Source organism: Hyperolius riggenbachi, chromosome 2 (genome assembly GCF_040937935.1).
Source record: "Hyperolius riggenbachi isolate aHypRig1 chromosome 2, aHypRig1.pri, whole genome shotgun sequence".
NCBI classification, from domain to species: domain Eukaryota; kingdom Metazoa; phylum Chordata; class Amphibia; order Anura; family Hyperoliidae; genus Hyperolius; species Hyperolius riggenbachi.
In genome coordinates this window covers 27,130,214-27,142,223 of record NC_090647.1, presented here as the reverse complement: position 1 = coordinate 27,142,223, position 12,010 = coordinate 27,130,214, and the positions used below count along the sequence as shown (strand labels likewise).

Here is a 12,010-nt window from a genome sequence, read left to right as displayed (position 1 = left end):
GTGTAACAGAGAACAAGCCCCAGCAACTGGTGATGCTGAGGGAATCTCCCGAGGAGCAGGTGATTCAGACTGTACTGCAACCTAGTGATCACCTGTGGAGCAGGTGATTAAGACTATACTGCAGTCTAGTGGACACCTGAGGAGCAGGTGTTACAAACAATACTGCAACTACTGATCACCTGAGGAGCAGGTGATTAAGACTATACTGCAATCTAGTGGACACCTGAGGAGCAGGTGATTAACCACTTTACCCCCGCGCGTACGGATTTCTCCGCCCCTTTTTCCATCCTTTCACCACCAGGGACGGAGAAATCCGTACTCTGCGCACTCCCGCCGCTGTCCGCGCTCCCGCTCGTAAACACGCCGCCCGCCGCTAGTAAACACGCCGCCGCCCGCTCGCCGGAGATCAATGAACGGGAAAATCCATTCCCGTTCGTTGATCTCAGCCCCGCAATGATCTGCTGCCGCTCGGCTGAGCAGCCCGATCATTGTGAAAAAATAACAAAGTCCCAGCCTCTTTCTACTTCCTGCAAGAGTCCAGAAGGACGCTTGCAGGTCGTATGAAACAAATTGGTAATGGTGCCATTTTGTGGCCAAATAGTAAAACTACATCCTAACCATTTTTTACACACAAATAAACTTGTTTTACACAAAAAATTAACTCCTTACCTCCCACACTCCCCAATTTTATTTTTTTTGTAATTAAAAAAAAAAAAAAATTTACAATTAAAAAAAAATACATAAATAGTTACCTTAGGGACTGAACTTTTTAAATATTTATGTCAAGAGGGTATAACACTGTTACTTTATAAACTATGGGCTTGTAATTAGGGATGGACGCAAAACTGAAAAAAATGCACCTTTATTTCCAACTAAAATATTGGTGGCAAACATTGTGATAGGGACATAATTTAAACGGTTTTATAACCGGGATAAATAGGCATATACATTTAATGGGTTTTAATTACAGTAGCATGCATTATTTAAAAACTATAAAGGCCGAAAACTGAAAAATAATAATTTTTTTCCCACATTTTTTCCTATTTTCCCATTAAAACACATTTAGAATAAAATTATTCTTGGCATAATGTCCCACCTAAAGAAAGCCTAATTGGTGGCGAAAAAAACAAGATATAGTTCATTTCATTGCGATAAGTAATGATAAAATTATAGACGAATGAATGGAAGGAGCGCTGAAAGGTGAAAATTGCTCTGGTGGTCAGGGGGTAAAACCCCTCAGTTGGGAAGTGGTTAAGACTATACTGCAGTCTAGTGGACACCTGAGGAGCAGGTGTTACAAACAATACTGCAACTATTGATCACCTGAGGAGCAGGTGATTAAGACTATACTGCAGTCTAGTGGACACCTGAGGAGCAGGTGTTACAAACAATACTGCAACTACTGATCATCTGAGGAGCAGGTGATTTGATACTAAGAATCACTCACCAGAGGCTAACCCACTGGTGAGGACAGAGTGGTCAGACAGGCAAGGTTCGGCAACAGGGAGGTAAGTAACAGTATAGAATCGTGAGGCAAAGGGATAATGGGTAACAGGCGGAGGTTCAGCAACTGGTCAGATAGGCAGAAGTACAGAAACGTTAGACAGGAAGCAAGGTCAGAGTTATAGCCTGAATCATACACAGGTAATCAATAACAATATAACAATTCCTAGTCTAGGTGTGAAGTCCTTGGTTTCAACACCTGGGATCTAGTCTAAGGTCTGAGCGCTAACACGTAAGTAGTAAGTATTCACGACAGCAGACGAGGACCGAATGACAAGTGAAGGCTTATGAGGAAGAGGGAGACTCTCAGCCACTCCCACCTCGGATTTCCTCTAATCCGAGCGGCGAGAGTCATCCCTGACGTCAGCCGACCAGCAGGTCAGCTGATGCGCCTTCTGCAAGCATAAAGGTCCTGTCTCCGCACGTGCCCGCGTGAGACAGACCTCCTGTGAGTCAGAGAACCGACTGTTCCTGGCGTGCCAGACGCCAAGGGAATGGAGAATGCTTGTGAGCCAGGGAAGGAAGCGGCTGCAGACACCCCCTGCGTGTCGGCAGCCGCTGAGCTACTAGTTGTTAAAGTAGCCCTTAACACACTCCAATGTGACTTCTGGTTCCCCATGAGCTTGCTGGGTCATTTATAATTCCTAGAGCCTAGAAAATTCTCCATTCTGATGCTAATAGTTTTTTTTTTCATTTCTTCAGGAAAGTCTATAGTTGGTAAGAAGAATGCAGAATTCCTCATACTCCCTCTCATCTGTGTTTATCCTCAGCTTTGGAGAAATGACATCCACTAGATATGTCTACAGCACTCTTGCGATATTGGCTTACTTGTCAATTATCCTGTTTAACTGCTTGGTCATCTCAGTCATAGCATTGCACAAGAGTCTGCAAGAGCCGATGTTCATTTTTATTGCAGTCTTATGTGTCAATGGGCTGTATGGAAGTGCCTCTTTCTTCCCCAGCCTCATTGTAGACTTAATTTTCAAAATTCAAACCGTTTCCTACATTGGTTGTGTAACCCAAGTCTATTGTATTCACACTTACTCAGGATGTGAGATGACCATACTAACGGCAATGGCTTATGACCGTTACATCTGCATCTGCAACCCCTTGAGATACAACAACATTATGACCATGGCCATGGTGGCTAAACTTTCTTTTTCAGCTTATTTGTACACTATTATCCTTGTTGGCATTCATGTTGTGCTGACCATTAGACTTCCTTTATGTGATAACGTTGTCCTGAAGGTCTATTGTGACAACTGGTCTGTTGTGAGGCTCTCTTGCGTAGACACAACAGTGAACAATGGATATGGACTCTTCATCGCATCGACCTTTGTTGCCTTAATGCCATTTCTAATCATCTGTTCTTACATACAGATTCTAAAGGCCTGTTCTAGCGCCTCAAGGGAATTTCGATCTAGGGCTCTGCAGACTTGCACCCCTCACCTGATTACCATCACCAATTATATCTGCAATTTGCTGTTTGAGCTGTTTATGTATCGTTTTGTACCGACAGAATTTCCATATGTGTTGCGGATGGTTATGTCTATTCAGGTCCTCGTGGTGCCGCCGATTCTTAATCCATTGATTTATGGGCTGAAACTGAGAGAGATAAGGATCAAAATCTTTCATCTCTTCAATTTAAAGGTGCCCACACATCACTAGACTTGGTAGCCAATCGACCATCCGATTCAATAATTGTTATTCGATAATTGCTGAAAATCGATGCTGCCAAGAGCATGCCCAATCGAAGATGCGACAAATTTAAAAACATGCATCGATCAGACATGCTGCAAGATGTGAGACCGTAGTGGTCAATCAGGTGTGCGGCGTTAATGGCGAGTGATATTGGGACGATCGTCGGACATGATGAAACCCCCGGCGCTGTTCCCCCAGTGTATAAATGTACCACCCATGTATGCATTTATATATTTCATTGTCTTGTGTCGCCCACCGCAAGGTGCCCATCTGTCTTCGGAATCCGACTCTCTTTCATTAGCAGTATATACATTGCCGGCGCCGGTCTGATGACCAAGAGACAAGTCTCTCTCTCTGATCGGATCTGATTAGAGAGAGATCTGTCGGCTGCCCATACACTGCAGGCTGATGTCACACACGCCACACTGGCAGCATGAATACTGGAAGAGGGCGGATTCTGAAGAAGGATGAGCACTAGGAATGGTCGGAAATGTCAATTTCTGATTCTGCAGAAATTCCGATTTCCGCCAATGCCGATTACCGATTTCACGGATTTCTGATCGGTTTCCGATTTCCGAGTTCGTATTCCCGAGTAGTGTTTTTTTGAGTCATTTTTTGCATTCTCTGATTGGCCAAATACTTCTGAGTTGTTTCTGCTTTCTCTGATTGGTCCATTGATTTTGAGTTCTATGATTGGGCTAAAATGACCGAATTGCAGTAATGCGGCATTCCTGCAGAAATCCGATTTCCAAGTTCCATTTTCCGAGTTCCGATCGGAAATTCAGATTTCCTAACAGAACTCGGAAATTTCAATTCCGCGAAATCTGAATGAGTATCCCTAATGAGCACCCCACAGTGGGCGACACCGGACAGTTCATGTATAACTGTACACATGTGAGGTACATTAGGTGAGCAGAGGCGAGGTGGCGGATATGGCGGACTCGGCCAATTCCTAAGAGATTTCATGCTGGAATTGATCGGGAATAGGCCTTCGGTGTATGGGCAGATGACAGATCTCTCTCTCTAATCAGATTTGATGTACCCAGAGAGAGATTTGTCTCTTGGTAGAATCTGCCCATCATCGCTAGATGTATGACTACCCTAAGTGGTAATAAAAGATAGTGGGTAGTGGTGCGTTTGTACCACTCAGTGCCATATAGTGCGATGACAAGTCTATACATGTATATCAAATTGAGAGATAGGAGTTAGGAGAGGAGAGATGTAAGATGGAGAAGGATAGCTGTGGAGCAGCTGATGAGATGGGGTCAGGAAAGGTGAGATGACAGGTGGAAGGAAAGGTGAGATGACAGATGGAAGGAAAGGTGAGATGACAGGTGGAAGGAAAGGTGAGGTGACAGATGGAAGGAAAGGTGAGATGGCAGGTGGAAGGAAAGGTGAGATGACAGGTGGAAGGAAAGGTGAGATGACAGGTGGAAGGAAAGGTGAGATGACAGATGGAAGGAAAGGTGAGATGACAGGTGGAAGGAAAGGTGAGATGACAGGTGGAAGGAAAGGTGAGGTGACAGATGGAAGGAAAGGTGAGGTGACAGATGGAAGGAAAGGTGAGATGACAGATGGAAGGAAAAGTGAGATGACAGGTGGAAGGAAAGGTGAGATGACAGGTGGAAGGAAAGGTGAGATGACAGATGGAAGGAAGGGTGAGGTGACAGATGGAAGGAAAGGTGAGATGACAGGTGGAAGGAAAGGTGAGATGACAGGTGGAAGGAAAGGTGAGATGACAGGTGGAAGGAAAGGTGAGATGACAGGTGGAAGGAAAGGTGAGATGACAGATGGAAGGAAAGGTGAGATGACAGATGGAAGGAAGGGTGAGATGACAGATGGAAGGAAAGGTGAGATGACAGGTGGAAGGAAAGGTGAGATGACAGGTGGAAGGAAAGGTGAGATGACAGATGGAAGGAAGGGTGAGATGACACGTGGAAGGAAGGAAAGGTGAGATGACAGATGGAAGGACAGGGATAGATAGTTGAGGATAAGGAGAGATGACATGGCAGATTGAAAGTTAGGTGAAGAGTGATTGGGGACTGGGGAGCTAATGTAAGAATAGGTAACATGACCAATGGAAAAATAGATGGAGTGCAGGTGGGGAGGTGATTCAGAGGATTGCCCTGTACAGCTCCTCTGCTCTCCCATCCGAAAATCCACTTTTTGACCATTGCCGATGGCTTGCACATGTGCAGTAGCATAGACCCATTCAGGCTTTGGTGGAAAAAGCTGAGCCTGATTGGGTCTGTGCTCCATGTGCAATGTGGCCATGCTTCCCCAAACCTCACAGATTTACTTTAGGTCTGAACACACCATGCCATTTTCACTTCAGATTCTATTTCCAACAGAGAAAATGATTGGATTGGGCAAAAAAAAAAATGTAAACAGCTCACCGACTGCCAGTGACCAATCCTAAGCTCAAAATCAATCTGTTTTTTGATCGGAAGCATATTGGACCTCCTGAAAAAATATTGATTGGAATATTGGCTATCACTCCTTGTATATGTCCTTTGATTCATTTTTTTTATTTTTGATATTTGATCGGAATTTGAAAAAAAATTGTGTGCACACACTTCTATTACTGATCGATATCAGATCTGAATATTGATCTGATCACTTGTTTGAATAGGATCGTAAGTGAAATTTGCACGGTGTGTTCTGGGTAGTGTTGGGCGAACACCTAGATGTTCGGGTTCGCGAACGTTCGCCGAACATCGCCGCAATGTTCGGGTGTTCGCGCCGAACTCTGAACATAATGGAAGTCAATGGGGACCCGAACTTTCATGCTTTGTAAAGCTTCCTTACATGCTACATACCCCAAATTTGCAGGGTATGTGCACCTTGGGAGTGGGTACAAGAGGAAAAAAAATATTTGAAAAAGAGCTTATAGTTTTTGAGAAAATTGATTGTAAAGTTTCAAAGGAAAAACTGTCTTTTAAATGTGGAAAATGTCATGTTTCTTTGCACAGATAACATGCTTTTTGTCGCCATGCAGTCATAAATGTAATACAGAGAAGAGGTTCCAGGAAAAGGGACCGGTAACGCTAACCCAGCACCAGCAGCAGCACACGTGATGGAACAGGAGGAGGCGCAGGAGGAGAAGGCCACGCTTTTTGAGACACAGCATCCCAGGCCTTGCATGAGGACAAATAGCGTGCGGATATAGCAATGCTTTTTGCCGCCATGCAGTCATAAATGTAATAAAGATGAGAGGTTCAATAAACAGGGACCGGCAACGCTAACCCAGCAGCAGCAGCAGCAGCAGCACACGTGATGGAACAGGAGGAGGCACAGGAGGAGAAGGCCACGCTTTTTGAGATGCAACCCAGGCCTTGCATGAGGACAAAAAGCGTGCAGATATAGCAATGCTTTTTGCCGCCATGCAGTCATAAATGTAATAAAGATGCGAGGTACACAGAGTTGCAGTAAACACTATGCTATATAGTGTGGCTGAGCGAGCGGTGTACTACTGTTCCCAGCAGACACAGAGTGGCAGTAAACACAATGCTATATAGTGTGGCTGAGCGAGCGGTGTACTACTGTTCCCAGCAGACACAAAGTGGCAGTAAACACAATGCTATATAGTGCTGGGTGAGCGAGGTACACAGAGTGGCAGTAAACACAATGCTATATAGTGTGGCTGAGCCAGCGGTGTACTACTGTTCCCAGCAGACACAGAGTGGCAGTAAATACAATGCTATATAGTGTGGCTGAGTGAGGTACACAGAGTGGCAGTAAACACAATGCTATATAGTGTGGCTGAGCGAGCAGTGTACTACTGTTCCCAGCAGACATAGAGTGGCAGTAAACACAATGCTATATAGTGTGGCTGAGCGAGGTACACAGAGTGGCAGTAAACACGATGCTATATAGTGTGGCTGAGCGAGCAGTGTACTACTGTTCCCAGCAGACACAGAGTGGCAGTAAACACAATGCTATATAGTGTGGCTGAGCGAGGTACACAGAGTGGCAGTAAACACAATGCTATATAGTGTGGCTGAGCGAGCGGTGTACTACTGTTCCCAGCAGCGACACACAATGACTGGGGGGACCCTGGCTAGCGTGGCTGGAGCGCGAACTACCCTGCCTGCCTACCCAAAGCTAAACCCACAGACAAATGGCGGAGATATGACGTGGTTCGGGTATTTATTTACCCGAACCACGTGACAGTTCGGCCAATCAGAGCGCGTTCGGGTCCGAACCACGTGACCCGTTCGGCCAATCATAGCGCTAGCCGAATGTTCGGGGAACATTCGGCCATGCGCTCTTAGTTCGGCCATGTGGCCGAACGGTTTGGCCGAACACCATCAGGTGTTCGGCCGAACTCGAACATCACCCGAACAGGGTGATGTTCTGCAGAACCCGAACAGTGGCGAACACTGTTCGCCCAACACTAGTTCTGGGCTTTACATGTGGGTGATCCTGCAGGATTGACACACTGCATGTTTTACAGGACTGGGGCTTCCATAGTGGCAAACTTGGCAATTACCCAGGGCCCCCAAGCCAGCTGAATGGGGAGATCAAGTCTACACATTTAAGGGGAGTCACTATAGGTGTATGGTGGTGCCCCAAGGGGCCTTGATTTGTGCAGAGTGCTCACAGTAGAGCGTTATCATCTCACCCATGTCTGGCCGGGGTACTCACCCTTCTTCCTTCAGTGTACTTTACCATTCCTGGACATTTTGGTTCTCTAGGCAAGGTCGCTGTTACCTGCCCCCCCCCCCCCCAACTGTAGCCTACATTCATTGATTCTGCAGACAGCAATAACAAATTTATAACTGTTCTCTTTTACACCATCTCAGCAGGGCCGGCCCTAGACTTTTTGCCGCCTGAGGCAAATTTTTAAAAAATTGTCACCGCCGCCCCTCCCCCCCCCCTCGGGGGGGGGGGCGCTCTGGGGGGCCGCCGAGCTGGAGGGGTAGCTGGCAGGACGGGGGTATTGGGCCAGCGGCGGGAAGGGGGGTCGGACCCCCCCCCCTCCCTCACCTGGGTCCCCCGTCCTCCGCTCCCCTCCAGCCTAAATAGAAGCAGCCGTATGTGTAAGAGGCACGGGCGGGGAGGACACTCACCTCTTCCCAGCGTGCGCTCCACTGACGTCACTTTCTGCAGCGACCTGCAGGAAGTGATGTCAGTGGAGCGCACGCTGGAGCGAGGAGGAGGTGAGTGTCTCCCCGCCCGTGCCTCTTACACATACGGCTGCTTCTATTTAGGCTGGAGGGGAGCGGAGGACGGGGGACCCAGGCGAGGGAGGGGGGGGTCCGACCGGCTACCCCTCCAGCTCGGCGGGCCGGCTCCCCGCACCCACGGACGGGCGGGTGCCGCCCCTGGAAATTTGACGCCTGAGGCAAAAGTTTCACCCCGCCTCATGAGCGGGCCGGCCCTGCATCTCAGGTACACTTTAGGAATTTTGCACACTACATGTGATTCCGATTTTTTTATACAATCCGATTTTAAAAAGTACTGCAAGCTGCTACGTTTTTTATTTTATTTTTTTATCAAAAATCGAATCATATAAAAAAATCTAAATTGCATGTAGTGTGCAAGAGGCCTTAATCAGTAGTGTCCAGGTGTTAAAGCAGTAGGATCAGCCATACTATGCCAGGGGAAAACACATATATAAGTAGATAAATACTTGATCTACTTACATAACACATGTATTATACTGTCCACGTTTTGATTTCAGTGAATGTTATATAGTAAATGATGAGAATTCTGTTCCTGGTGGGGGCCATGTCTTTTGCCCACAGTTAAGGCTAACTCGTGATGTCATTTCTGCCCTTTACTTTTTTTCTTGTCTCCTCCAATCGCTGAATCACCTCAGCCTTGCTTGTAAACACAAGTGAGCAGGGGATCAGGTTTCAGATAAGAAGCCGGCAGGGAAATAAAGGGAAGGGGAGGAATAGATTATAGATAAAAAGTACTCCCAGCATGCAATTCTTTGGCACGACTATTAAAGGGCCAGTGCTCCTTAACCCATTCAGGTTCCGTCGTTTTCACTTGAGAAATGTTCACCTCCCATTCATCAGCCTATAACTTTATCACTAATTATCATAATGAACTGATCTATATCTTGTTTTTTCCGCCACCAATTAGGTTTTCTTTGGGGGGTACATTTTGCTAAGAGCCACTTTACTGTAAATGCATTTTAACAGGAAGAATAAGAAAAAAACGGAAAAAAATCATTATTTCTCAGTTTTCAGCCATTATAGTTTTAAAATAATACATGCCTCCATAATTAAAACTCACGTTTTGTATTTGCCCATATGTCCCGGTTATTACACCGTTAAAATTATGTCCCTATCACAATGTATGGCGACAATATTTTATTTGGAAATAAAGGTGCATTTTTTCCGTTTTGCATCCATCACTATTAACAAGTTTAAAATAAAAAAAATATAGAAATATTTCATCTTTACATTGATATTTAAAAAGTTTAGACCCTTAGGTAAATATTTACATTTTTTTTTTATTGTAATGGTTTTTTTTTTATATTAAACATTTTATTTGGGTATTTTTGGGAGGGTGGGATGTAAAGTATAGTTTTATAATGTAATTGTGTGTTATGTTTAACTTTTTTTTAATTTTAGTTGTAGTTTTATTTTTTGGCCACAAGATGGAGGCCATGAGTTTGTTTACATGACATCACTCTAAGCGTAACTCACGCTTAGAGTGACTCATCGGGGAGGGAACGGCCAGAAAAGGCGCAGCTTCCGAGAGAAGCTGTCGCTTTTTCAGCGGGGGAGAGCAATCAGTGATCGGGCACCATAGCCCGATACATTGATTCCTTGGCTACCGAATCCGCGGCCGGGAGTGCGCGTACCCGCGCATGGTTCCTGGACGTAGTTTCTACGTCCAGGAACCAAAATAGGTTAAGTATGTGATAACTCCAAATCATAACAGCAGAAAAAGTTTTGAACGTTTTGAATGCAGGATTAGCATCTTTATCACTTAATACACTCAGACCAGTTGCTGTTGAAATTTGATTTTTATGGTGACGATACCACTTTAAAATGACCATTAATTCCTGTCTTAAAGGAACTAGCCTCTGTCTATAAGAATTCCATAAGGCACTGTCTGCTAAGAATATGGTGCCCCCTCAAGCAGCTTTCAACCCAGGCATTTGCCTGGTTTGTCTTTGCCAAAAAACGGCCCACCTGCTGGCATGTTTCATGAGAATATGCATACCTGCGGAGGACTATGGAAGGGCTTAGTAGAAAGAAGGAATGAGAATGCTCGCCAGTAAGCACTCTACTCTCCTCCCTCCCCCTTTAGTTCCCCCTAATAGCCCTGGTGCTAGTGCTGCCTGCACCTGTAAAAAAAAATGTACTCACCTACAGAAGACTCCTCCCCCGGCCTCCCTCCAGCACGCAGCTCCCCTGATGATCTTCTGTGCAGCAGCACCGGCTGCAAAACTCCCACGGTGCCAGGAAGAGCAGGGCTATGGGAAAATGGCACCCGAAGCCCTGTACTGGCGACACAAATAGTCCCCAGTGCAGGGCTTTGGACGCCATTTTCCCATAGCTTTGCTCCGCCTGCCAGGACCTACACACTCCGCAGGCTGGAGAGGTGAGCTTGCAGGCTGCAGCCGGTGAACTGACACCGCAAGCCAATTCACCGCCTGGGGGGGGAGACACCATCTGGCGGGGGTGGGCGTGGCTGCGCCTCCCACTCCCTCCGTAATGCGCTACAGGCGACCGTTAAAGAGACACTGAAGCGAAAAAAAATATATGATATAATGAATTGGTTGTGTACTATGAATAATTACTAGAAGATTAGCAGCAAAGAAAATATTCTCATATTTTTATTTTCAGGTATATAGTGTTTTTTCTAACATTGCATTATCCTATAATATGTGCAGATTACACAACGCTCAGCATTCAAAATGAGTCTTTCAGAGCAGTCTGTGAAGTAATGAACTCTCCTCTAGCAGAGGAAAAGTAAACAGTGGCGGATCTAGAGGGGTGCAGGCATGGCTAGTGCCATGGGCGCCAGTGCACCATGGGCGCCATGTCTGCCCCCATGTTCCCCACCACCTCCGCATCGTGTGCCCGATTTCCGATGCTCGATTCCTCCGGTCTCCCCCACCTCCACCCGCCGGCTCTCAGTCCCTGCTTTTAGCGTTTACATTAGCGGCAAGAGAAGAGACACGGAGTACGCACACCATCCACCCGTGCGTGAAATGCGGAAGTGACATCATCAGTCACTTACTGCAATTGAAGCGCATTGGGTCGGAAGTGTGCGCCCTCTCTGTCTCGGGTCTTGCAGCTAATCTAAACTTTAACAGCAAGGACAGAGATCCGGCGAGCAGAGGCGGGGGAGACCGAAGGAATCACCATAGCAACACAGCCACAACTGTGATTTGGAGGTCTGCTGCAGAGGGCCCCCTGGAGATCCGCGACGGGTCCCCCCAATATGCAGATCATCTGCAGTAATGATGGAAGCCTTCAGCTGGAGCCGAGTCAGTCAGAATCTCCAGCGTGCATGCAGGCCACCCCGCCCCCCTTCCTCACCCAGCGTGCACGGAAGCTCTCCAGTCTCCAAGTTTGTCATTTGGCAGCCTCAGTGAAGACAGAGCTGCGGCTGTTAGATCTGCCTGCTCAGGTCAGTGTCCCAGCAGGAGAGCAGAGAAAGAAAAGCAGTAGCAGCCCGGACAGCTTATCGGTGAATGTGCAGGGGTCATCTGGGGAAGTAAGTGTGTGTGTGTGTGTGTGCGCGTGTGTGTGTGCGTGTGTGTGTGTGCGTGTGTGTGTGTGTGTGTGTGTGTGTGTGTGTGTGTGTGAGGGGGAGGTGGTGGTCTGGGAGA

General features: G+C 46.6%; 2 protein-coding genes across 2 annotated transcripts; both read left to right on the top strand.

Moving 5' to 3' along the window:
- The first annotated feature begins 2,229 nt into the window (after window positions 1–2,229).
- On the top strand, window positions 2,230–3,171 carry LOC137544705 (olfactory receptor 52D1-like). Its single transcript, XM_068265798.1, has one exon. The coding sequence runs from the start codon at window positions 2,230–2,232 to the stop codon at window positions 3,169–3,171; it is 942 nt and encodes a 313-aa protein (XP_068121899.1).
- A 1,312-nt stretch (window positions 3,172–4,483) lies between these two features.
- LOC137544702 (S-antigen protein-like) lies at window positions 4,484–5,158 on the top strand. Its single transcript, XM_068265796.1, has one exon. The coding sequence runs from the start codon at window positions 4,484–4,486 to the stop codon at window positions 5,156–5,158; it is 675 nt and encodes a 224-aa protein (XP_068121897.1).
- The last annotated feature ends 6,852 nt before the right edge of the window (window positions 5,159–12,010 follow it).